Raw genomic sequence first — 11,253 nt, 5'->3', positions numbered from 1 at the left:
TCAACTTTAAGTTCACAATCAACAGATTGGACCTCGAAGGCTGGAAAGGGTTTCTAAACACAGCAAACATCTTTCTTCCAGACTGCACCGATTACACGAAATTTCTTATAAATAAAATGCTAGAAGATGGGAAGTGGGAAGACCTTTGAACGGTGACAGATTCAAGTTGCAGTGTGGCAATTCAAGATCCAGCCTCATATTTAATCTGCCTTTCATTCTGGTGTCTGTTGATAGTCAACGAGGGGTTGTAAGTGGGTATTATCTTTTTGTACTTGGCCTGACAGTTGGAATCATGGTAAACATCCACATTCAACTGTGTGCTGAGTGCAATGCGCAAGAAGTATCAGCAAACTGTCTAGACAGAAAAACTCACGCGGCCTTGAGGAGTATATGCTGTAGGTTAGGAAATCAAATGATGTGCATTTTAACTATTGTAATGAAATGTCGTGGACTGTCAGGAATTCCTTGTTCCTTGGTTGTTTTATGGCGGTGTCGTGCCTGTCCACTTGCGGTATATGTGACACGAATGTGCAAGTTAAACTAATCTTGACACGTCTACTTCATAAAAACTAAAATAGTTCATAGGCATTCCAGAGGGTTTAAAATAACATTTGAAGGGATATTTCACCCCAAAATCTCAATTCTGTCATCATGTACTCACACTCATGTCATCCAAAACCTGTACATGACTCTGTCTTCTGTGGAACACAAAAGAAGAAATTTCGAGAAATGTCTCAGGGTTTTAGTCTTCATATAGTGGATGTCAATGGGGTCCAATGTTTTTTGCTTATCAGCGTTATTAACAATATCTTGAGTACGAAAGTCAAACAGGTTTGTAATGACACGAGAATGAGCAAATGATGAATAAAGTCTTGATGCTGTACCTTCAAAACTAGCATGTATTTCATTTTGCAACAAACCCGCACACTTTCAATACATTTATTGTATGATACATTTTACTAAATAAATGTTGATTGCAAGACTGATAGTGTGTGTGTTTGTTCTGTTGTTCCTATCTACATACACCGTCATACATTCATCTCATTCCTGTGTCAGCCACCGTAGTGCTACAAATGGTAGGTGGGAGAGGTGGAGCCATTGGTTGCAATTCGCACAAAATAAACACTTAAACTAGATTACCATACACAATTATTTTTACACTGATTATGGCTAATGTTTATCTTATGGAAGATCCGCAATAACATCAACATTCCCACTGCAGAAAGCGAAACAGCAGGTTCCTATTGGTAAAGCTGGTCAAATAATGTGTTCACGTTGTGTGAAAGTTTCAACAGACTTCAACTTGTTGGTTTAAAGCATGATCAGAAGAAAACAAAACCAGCAGGATCCTAGGGACCAGCATTCAAAACACACACGTGGTCTTTCAACAGGAATTGAACATGAATTATTTAAAAAGTGATTTAAAGGGTCATTTTATGCACGTGCTCAACAGCCCGTAACTAAATGATGAAGTTTATATGAATTGAAGAATGAAATTGGCTCACTTTATCAGTGATGGCAAATTTCACTCTGAAGGTTGTGGTATCGTGCGAGGTAAGAACCAGATCCATAATAAGGTAAAATAGGTTTTCATGTATTAGTAATCTTTCAATTGTTTCAGAGGAGAAAGGCTTCTTGCCAAAGAGATGTAGGTCCTGACGCTTTCTGCTTCATGGAATTTCGATGACTTTTTCTCTTTCTGACCTTTCAATAGCTCTGCTTAAAAAATCGGCACAAGTATTTGACAACTAAATTGGTCTAAACGCCACTTCTCAGTAATATGTTGTGATATAAGTGAATAACTGGATTGATTTTAGTTTCTCTGTCCAATTTTTGTAATAAAAGCTGGAGCTTGAATTTATAAAGATTGGTGCCTACTGGTTTTCAGGCGACCATGAGCTCGAGCAGGTCCAAATTGACCCCCTGCTTGCATGTTGTCTGCTAATCTGTGTCTCAGACAGTCACATGCACTCAAGCGAGCAAAGAGATCCAGTCTATGATCGTTTCTGTGATTAGTCATCTCTCTCTCTCTCTCTCTCTCTCTCTATCCTTTGCCAAATGTATATTAAACAAGCTCCACAGAAACAATAACATGTTTGTGCACATTTAACTCGGTATTTGCATGATATTGTTGCATTCTTCACAGTCTTAAAAAACGGTTCACCCAAAAATGCAGATTACCATGTTAGGGACCACTATGAAAATAACTCCCATAGTAGGAATAATTGCTTTTTACTTTTCTTTGTTCTGTTGAACACAAAAGAAGATATTTTGAAGAATGTTGGAAAGCAAATAGTTCTGGGCCACTTTTGATAAGCATTCTTCCAAATAGATTTCTCTGTGTTCATCAGAACCAAGACATTTATACAGATTTGTCTGCCAAATGCATGAATTTAAATGCGGTGCTGTTGTGGTCGGCAAGCTAATCCACATCTGTGAATGGTATACCCTAGAAAAATGTACATAGAAATGCAGTATTATGATGATCACATAATTATTTAAAATAAACCAGACAGGGATTCTTTTCATTCACTGCTTACCTTCATGGAGAACTGCACGGATGGCTGTCTGACCTTGATCAGTTTAGTTGGGGGAAAACATTTGCACTACAAAATGTGCCGTGGTAGTACATGCAGCATGTGGTGCATCTTTTTAATTTAATTGGTCAAACTCAACATTCTTATGCCATATCAGACATTAATTTGGTGTAAGCATTCAATGTTCAACACTGTATAAATATTTTATCAAATACTGAGTTTATTCACAGCTCAACGCATCACATTTTTATTTTAAAAAGATTATTTAAACTTCGTTGTAAAACCATTTTTACAATTGATTATTGATGATTTGATTATAAAACATCCCTTTACACTGAGGACAGTGGGCCACTGCTAAATTATTGTAGTTTTATTGTAGTTTTGTTTTATTTATTTAACACATGGACAGTGTACATTAATATACATAAACAAATGGATATCACGCTATAGTGTGTGTAACAAATACGCCTACACTACCTTAGCAGCAGATGGAAACATATACTAAATATGACATCATTGATATATCGTAACAAAAAAAACTTTGTTAACTTTGTGCTACCAAATTCAATACACAACAGTTGTTATTAAAGTTAAATTCAACTTCAAATTTCGTCCATCGCTAGAAATGCAGTTCATGATCTACCAATCTGGTAGGTGGCGCTGTCACAAGAATCTAGGTCTTAAAACTGCACTCTCCGGTATTGCAGGAATACCCTGCTCAGATATTTCGCAATTCGCTGCAGCAAAGTTAAAGTTTGGTCAACTTTGATCTGCGAATTCTCGTGAGTCCAATAGATCAAAACATCACAGCGTGACCTCTCGGTACAGAAATGTAAAAGATGGAGGAATCGGTACGCCCACAGCAGATTCCGAACAAATTTTGCATGCTCAAAGTCTAATCTGACCTCTGAAATTGATGTACTTTACTCTTGTTTGTTGATGTCCATCTCTTAGCCACTGTAGTTCTACCAAGCCTCATATCATTCACAGAGCATTAGCATCTAACACTTAAGACATAAATTCTTCATTACCGCCATTGGGGGAGCAACATTTCGTTTAGCAAGTGATTAAATAAAAATTCACTAAAAGATGATTCATTTGCCAAGAATAGGTCACAACGCTAACCATCGATTACTCCAGAACCGTTGAATTTGACATTGCTGTGTTGCATGTGACCTTGCAGTAATTGTTGAGATCTTCTTCACCTGAGACTGTGCTGGAAAGGACTGTTTCTCCTTTTTTTTACTTTTATCCTCCTCTCATTTCGCGTTGAGCATGTGAGGGCTTCATGGGATTTCTGTTTGTTTATCACAATTTCATCACATCTATCATTTTGAAGAAATCTCTTTATCAAACCCATTCTCTCGAACAGAGACCTCTAAAGAACAAGGCATGTAAAATATCTCTCTCATTTGGTGATGATACCCTGTAGGCTCTTGCGGTTGGATTGCACAAGGACTTGACGCAAAAGGGAATCTTTGTTCTGCTTTTTTCGTCTCTATCACCAGGCCAGTAGTTAGATATTGTAAACCCAATGTTCCTCATTATGAAGTATACTTTGGATATTAGATTAAATGTTATTTGTTTGCTATTTTGTGGAAACTGTTAGGACGGCGTTGTGTGTGTCGTGAGTTGGTTCGCTTCAGTCCTGAAAGAAAAAACTGTATACAGTATTATTTGTATACAAATTACGAAAGCACAACTTCCATTTATAAAGACATTAATGCATTTCAATATCATGGTAATCGTATATAAATCTTTGAGATTGTTCCCAAATTTCATTAGACCATAAAGGACCACAGGCTATATTACATGGACGGGGTCAAAGTCTTAGTCTGTTGTGTTTTTTAGTGAAGCAGTTAAACTGATCATATGTGTTTTTTTAAATTACCGTCACTGTGAATAATCCCTGTAATGATAGCATCTGTGATAATGCATTTTATGATATTTTGGGCTCATCTTTAAAGGTTATCTCTCTAAGCTTTGTGCCATCACACCACATTTATCCATTCACCCGATGCAATTTAAAAATGAAAACGGACATTTTTTATAAAAGCCCCCAGTTATTTAAAACATTAAGGAGGTGAAAAGCTATTTCATTCCCAATTTCGCCGTACGATTTCACTGATTCAAATGTTTGAATATGTTCGACCGAGGATCTTTTACACCACTTGAAAGCATTCAGCCATCTTTATGGGTCGTACAGTAATCTTCTTGAAATATGGAAAGCAAAGAGAGAATAATGTTTACAATGTATGGTACACCTAATGCTGCCAAATGGCTTTTGCATGATTATACACTGTGCAATTATGGGATATAATGAGGTTTATGAAATAAACCATGTGTGAAAGTAGGACAGGTAACAGGCCATAAGCTGAAAGATGACTTATCGGACTATGTTATTTTTTATTCCATTGCTCTGGAATAAAATGACTGTACTTTACGTTACAGTCGAAAGCAATTACAAAATGAACAGATTACAGAAAAATTGCAGTTAAGAAGAAGATGGGAGGAATTACGTCTGAGCAAGAGAAACAGACAATCTTTATATAGCTAATCCTGGCCCACATATTACCTAAATATCCGAATAGAAATATTGGACAGTAACAGAATAATAAATTAACTTTGTATATAGTGTAGTTATATATATTTTTTCCATTTACTCACGTTCATGAAGTTACAGCCTCTGTGGTTTTATTTTTTCTGTCGGGCACAAGATAAGAGCTTTTCAATAAAATCGAACAGACATAAATGCAGCGTTGTGTATTATAAAAGTGATCCATACTTGCTAGTACGTAAATAAATATAAATCCATATTGCAGATCTTTGAGGAACAGGTCAACCTTAAAACATAAAATGGAAATTCCTTTCTGGCAAATCTTTAATATGTTCACCCAAAAATGAATGAAAAATGTTTACTCAGCCTCAAGTTGTTCCAAATCTGCATAAATAAAGGTATTTGGATGAATGCTTGTAACCAAACAGTTCTTGGCGATTATTGACTACCATAGTAGGAATTATTACAATGGTAAAATATCTCATCTATGTTCAACAGAACAAAGAAATGAATAAAGCAATTGTCCTACTTTGGTAGTCAATGGTGGCCGAGAACTGTTTGAAATGAATTTAGAAGTAAATTGATACTGTATAATCAAAGGGTGTTTCCTTATTTTGACTTTATTTTGATGTACATAGGTACACAAGTGACAAAGCCTTCAGGACATTCCACACAGAATCAGGGGTACATGTTAAATTAGTAATAAGAAATCATACTGTGCATATACTGTACTCCATGAATCAAATTTGAACTTGCAATGTCATGCACATCATTTTCGTGAAACATTTCTAAAGACAATTTCACACAATCAGCAGCTCATTCTTTTGTCTGCTTTCCCTACCAAGAAAGGATAAAAATAAATATTTTCCATGAAAATGGGGAAGAAATTGACTTTTATACCCAGTTCGTTGTTTGTTTGTGAGGCTTCATGATGTGTTGATTGAGGGTGGCAAGACTGAAATGTGACTAGTCACACATGGTTGAAGTGTCACACGTTAACAGAGAGCGCATCTGTTCTCGCATGCGCCGCAGGGGCTTCTTAGATAGGGAAGCAAAACAGCAACTTGGGGAATTTCACACTGGACGTCTTTGCCCATCTATATAATAAAAAAGTGAGAATAGTTTAACAGAAAAAGATGAAAGCCAAGTAGCTGCATGCACGATAGTAAAGATTGAATGTGAGGTCAAGGTAAATATTTAAGGACTTTTTTTGGAAATTCAAGTCTCAAGTATGAAGTATAAAGGCTGTTTAAAAGAGAAACAACTTTTTACATTTACATTTACATTTACATTTAGGCATTTGGCAGACGCTTTTATCCAAAGCGACTTACATAGCATTATCCTATACATTTTACATAGGTGTCTGCAATCCCCTGGGATCGAACCCACAACCTTGCGTTTTTATTCGCCAAAATGCTTAGAAGAAGGCTCCCTTACGGAACACAAGGGACTTTTTTGTTACAGATAGAACTGAACAATAGCTTAAGATTAAACGAATAATAATAAATAATAAATAAAAACTATTTGCAGTTATAAAAAAAGGAAAATGTGCCCATGTAGCGTATAGGATTGTTAAAATGAGAGTAAAGCTAAATCATAACTGTATATCTATATTTTGATTTTAGAATTTAATTTAATTATTTTAAATAATCTAAAGTCATTTTGAAAGTTTTATAAAGCCCCCTAATGGGCCTCGGCCCCCTGTTTGAGAACCACTGCTTAATGTAAATGGATAAACACCTGATTGAATTTCCACTAATGACAAAATGCAAGATTGGGTCAGAATTTTTATACATCTTACAAACTTCTTACTTTTAATTTTACAAAGACATTTAATTTGACAATCAGCAAAGACAAGTCGGATGCTTCAATCATTTGGTCTTTAACATTTAACAAAATACATCCTAAATACACCAACAAACACGAAGTACCAAAACAACATATCAACAGTACCCATAAATACAATAAGACATTACAGGCATTTAGCCATCGCATGACCCAAACCACAATTCCAGTCCAGCGATCTGTCAGCTTCAAGCACGCTATTCACTCCAATCCCTCGTGAAAGAACAGCGGCGTCTTGTTTCACAGTTTTTCCCCTTTGAGAATCAGTCTGGCGTGTGTTTTGACACTCGTAGAGGAGCGCGCATTGAAACTCTGGCCTCCACATTTCATAGTTAACGCCTTTCAGTGGGTCGAGCGGGTGTTAGATGGCAGTGCACCGATGAGTGGTGTCCGGACTGACGCTCGATGCACCGTCGGTTTTCATGGTGGTTTTGGACGTGGTGATCTGCGAACGAAGCTCTTTGCGATGGCAGAGGCGATCGCGATAGTTCTGGGCAAAGATGAGCAGCATGAGGGGGTTGATGCAGCTGTGCGAGTAACTCAAACAGATGCTGATGTTGTACGCGTAGACGAATGTGGTGGTGGGCTGCTTGATGCTGAGGTTGATGACCTGGATAACATGGTAGGGAGACCAGCAGATAAGAAATAAAGCGATTACCATTACAACTGTCTTGGTGGCGCGTTTGGCCCATACCGACTGCTTGCGTTTGACGCGTTTGATGGAGCGAAACACGTGATACAACGTGAGCGTGTAGAATGTGCTGATGATAATGAGAGGAATGATGAAACCCAACATGGATTGGTAAAGTGTGTACCAGTACATATCACTAGGTCCATCCAGGTAAATCATACACATGTCCATGTGCTGTTTGGAGTCCACTTTGGCGTATATCATGACAGGGATGCTTAAAAGGAAACTGCCCACCCACACCATAATGTTGATGACGATGGTCCAGTGAATGGTCCTCTTTTCAGATGTGGGATGTACAATGGCAACGTACCTGAAATTGAAAATAAATAACATTTAAAAGCATGCATTCAAAGTGAGGTCATCATAATGGAAGTTTGTTTTGCTTACAGGTGGCTTTTTTTCATTGCTCTTGCTTCGTTTATGGAGAGCTCAGTTATGTTTCACTTATGTGTCAACTTTGAGTAAAGTTTTTGAGACATGAATGTGTTGCTTTACACATAGAAAGATATTTGGAAGAATGCTTGTAACCAAACAGTTATTGGGCACCATTGATTCAATAGTAGGAAAATGTGCTTTCTAAATGTCTTAGTTTTGTTGAACACAAGGATGAGGAATGTTTTGAACATTTTAAAGAATGTAGGAAAGCAAACCGTTCTGGGGCACTTTTGACTACTGTTGTCATTTTTCCTACTAAAGTAGTCAATGGTGGCCGACAACTGTTTGGTTACAAGCATTCTTCCAAATATCTTTCTCTGTGTTCATCAGAACAAAAATGTATACAGATCTCGAGAACTTGAGGGTGATAACAGAATTATAATTTTTGGATGAACTGTCCCTTTAAGCACTTGAATAAACGTATTTTTTATGCGGGTACGATCATTTAGGGTCAATTTGTAATTTCTCTATACTTCTGAATTAAGGGGTCATTTTTTCTGAACACAGTCTTGCATCTGAAACTTTGCTGGAGAAAATATGTTCAAAGATGCACAAAGGACTTCAACATCGAATGTCCTAAAGCGTTAAAGTCCTTGGAAAACACTTCAATGTGACCAAACAGCAAAGTTTCTAAGAAATCTTTCTAAAGAAGTTCCTTCATTCATCTATATTAAAAACAGATATTGTGCATCAAGAGATTTTTTACATTTTATGCGAAGATACACTACAATGTCTGTGTCACTCATTATAGTGTAGCATTGTTATTTTAGTCTTTGTTTATATCCCATTGTGATTCTTTATAAAGGGAACAGAAGACATCAGCCAGCAATAACGGTAGCGAGTGGCTGCATGCATAATGTATTTCTCTCAGTAGTAAAAGTGACTTTAACTTTCACCCTTAAACAGAATGTAATACTATATGCCTTAACAAAAGATAATGAAAATGTGCAGCTAAGATGCCTCATCTAAGTAACTCTAGGCATCAGAATCTCTTTTCTTAGTGGGGTCTTTGGGGATACAGCAATAACACTATATGAAAAAGTGTTGGAGCGATGCATTACATTCCAATCATAGGCCTTCTTAATGCCTTGTATGCTTAAAGCTCCCCAAAACAAAACAAAGATTGTTCTGCCCTCTTAGTCTGTGATCATTTTGCATCCAGGCGTGTGGTGACATATTTCGTGTTAGTTATAGTGCCTTTGTGTCTCATCAATTTAAGAGGAGTCTTTTTAGTCACACGTTGTTTGTTGTTGTTTTCCAGACTTGCAGCCTAATGATACAGGGATGATCGATGCTTGGTGCACACTTTTTCAAGGTCACGCGGTGTGGATCACACCCTTGAGGATTACATTGATTTGTTCTGCATGTATTCAGTGGCAAATCTAGATGAAGAGGTTGATTAACAGGGGTGATTACAGCTAGGCTGTAATTTGGAATAATTTCGTGTAAATGTGCGGTGCTGAGTAGAATACAGAATTCTATTCTGTTAACCTCAGATGATATGTTCTTTGTAATATAAATGCAGGTAAAATCGCTGTTTGATGATGTTGTGAATCTTGTCAACATGTTCATGAAACGTGTTGCATTTAACTCAATGGCTTAAAGAACATGAAGCCTATTTAGATGACCATCAAGATATTTTGCCTTGTGAGATTATTGCCCACATTTCCATTCCAGTTCTCATTAATGCAATGCTGCAAAAAGTAATCTCATCCTCATTGCTGTAATGTGAAACGTGCAAATGGTGATATTTGTTGCCCTTTACTAGAATACATTTAAATTGGAATAAATTCAAGATTGTAACGCAGTAAAAAACTAAACAATTATGAGAATCGAATGTGCTTGATCACATTGTAAGACAAACAATGTGCGAAATGAGGTAAAAATAAGCATCATATGCTAAAAAACTGGAAATGGGTTTCCATTGCCGATACCACAATGAAGCTGTTTGTCCTATGAAATGTTATTAAGTTATTTAGTGTTTTGGGTTTAATTCCAGTATAGGATTGAATGGTGTTTTATTGGTTCTCATTCACCAGATAACATCCCACCAACAGAACCCAACACATAATCTATAGGGACCCACAAATAGTTTCCGATTTAAATAAAAAAAATTCCCATTATGGCCATTAAATCCCTTACAATTTCTGTAAAGGATTTTTGTTGAACGTGTTTATCTTGAGATTCACAGAAAGACACAAAACCCTAAGGATTACTTTGTAATTACTTTGCATTATGACACTTCATAAACTCTCACCTGTCAATGCAGAGCACAGTTACTATCCCAACTGTGGTAAACTGGTTACTGACGTCCACCACAACCACAGCTTTGCACATGAAGTGCCCAAAGACCCACTGCATGTCCCGGACCAGCTGATGGATGTTAAAGGGCATCACCAACAAGAAGAGCAGATCTGCGATGGCCAGGTTCAACACGTAAATGTCAGAAACCATCTTCTTCTTGCATGAGGCCACAGCATAGATAACCAAACTGTTGCCCAGCGCTCCCACTGAACACAGGATGCCGTAGACGGTGGGGAAAATGTGCATAAACGACGCGATATCCATCACGCTGTAGGACGGGGTGGTTCGGTTTACGCACGAGTAGTTAGACGAGTTGGTAAGTTCGGGATCGCAAAAAATGCCCGTGGAGTTCATTGTGAACGCTTAAAATCGATCTGCGCCAAAAAGAAACACGACAAGAAACCGCAGGAAAAGTTGCAGCGTGAGTTCGAGATCAATTACGCAAGTTTTTACGCGCAGCGGTGTCGCGTCCTTTCCTAAGAAAGTTGTAAAGGTTTTCCTTTCGATGCCAGCCTCGTTCTCAAGATCAAGATTTTTTTTGTAAATTTGGTCTTGAAATACCGTTTGAAAACTCAAGTGTCGGAAAGCAGCAGCTGGATGCTGTGCGTCTTTCTCCTTGAAGCTGTTTGAACAGATTCAGCGTGTCTCCACCCTTCTCCCACCCTTCCCTTGACTCCAAATCAGCATCCAAGAAGAGATATGTGCTTTAATGTAATATCTTCAATGACAATAATGTGTCATTCCTTTATGACATTTTGGAATTGTTTGATGCAACTTAATATTTAACATTCGTCTAATGTGCATTCCCTTCTAATCCTGGGAATCTTTTAATTTCCAACAAATGTTTCTATAATATAAGCTACATGAGGTTATGTGCATGTTTT

At 37.4% G+C, this 11,253-nt stretch overlaps 1 protein-coding gene across 1 annotated transcript; it reads right to left on the bottom strand.

The window, feature by feature from the left end:
* Positions 1-6,880: 6,880 nt before the first annotated feature.
* On the bottom strand, positions 6,881-10,997 carry mchr2b (melanin concentrating hormone receptor 2b). Its single transcript, XM_079480469.1, has 2 exons — positions 10,323-10,997; positions 6,881-7,940 (listed from the first exon to the last, which is right to left on the bottom strand). The coding sequence occupies exons 1-2, from the start codon at positions 10,721-10,723 to the stop codon at positions 7,301-7,303; spliced, it is 1,041 nt and encodes a 346-aa protein (XP_079336595.1). The 5' UTR covers positions 10,724-10,997; the 3' UTR covers positions 6,881-7,300.
* Between the last annotated feature and the right edge of the window lie 256 nt (positions 10,998-11,253).

Source organism: Barbatula barbatula (genome assembly GCF_947034865.1).
Source record: "Barbatula barbatula genome assembly, chromosome: 18".
NCBI lineage: Eukaryota > Metazoa > Chordata > Actinopteri > Cypriniformes > Nemacheilidae > Barbatula > Barbatula barbatula.
This window is presented reverse-complemented; position numbering and strand designations above follow the sequence as displayed.

Excerpts from the sequence above, each read along its gene's own strand:
- mchr2b (XM_079480469.1), bottom strand. The coding sequence starts at position 10,723 with ATGAACTCCACGGGCATTTTTTGCGATCCCGAACTTACCAACTCGTCT. Across the intron at positions 7,941-10,322 it reads ACTGTGCTCTGCATTGACAG|GTACGTTGCCATTGTACATC; the intron begins GTGAGAGTTTAT and ends TTTCAATTTCAG.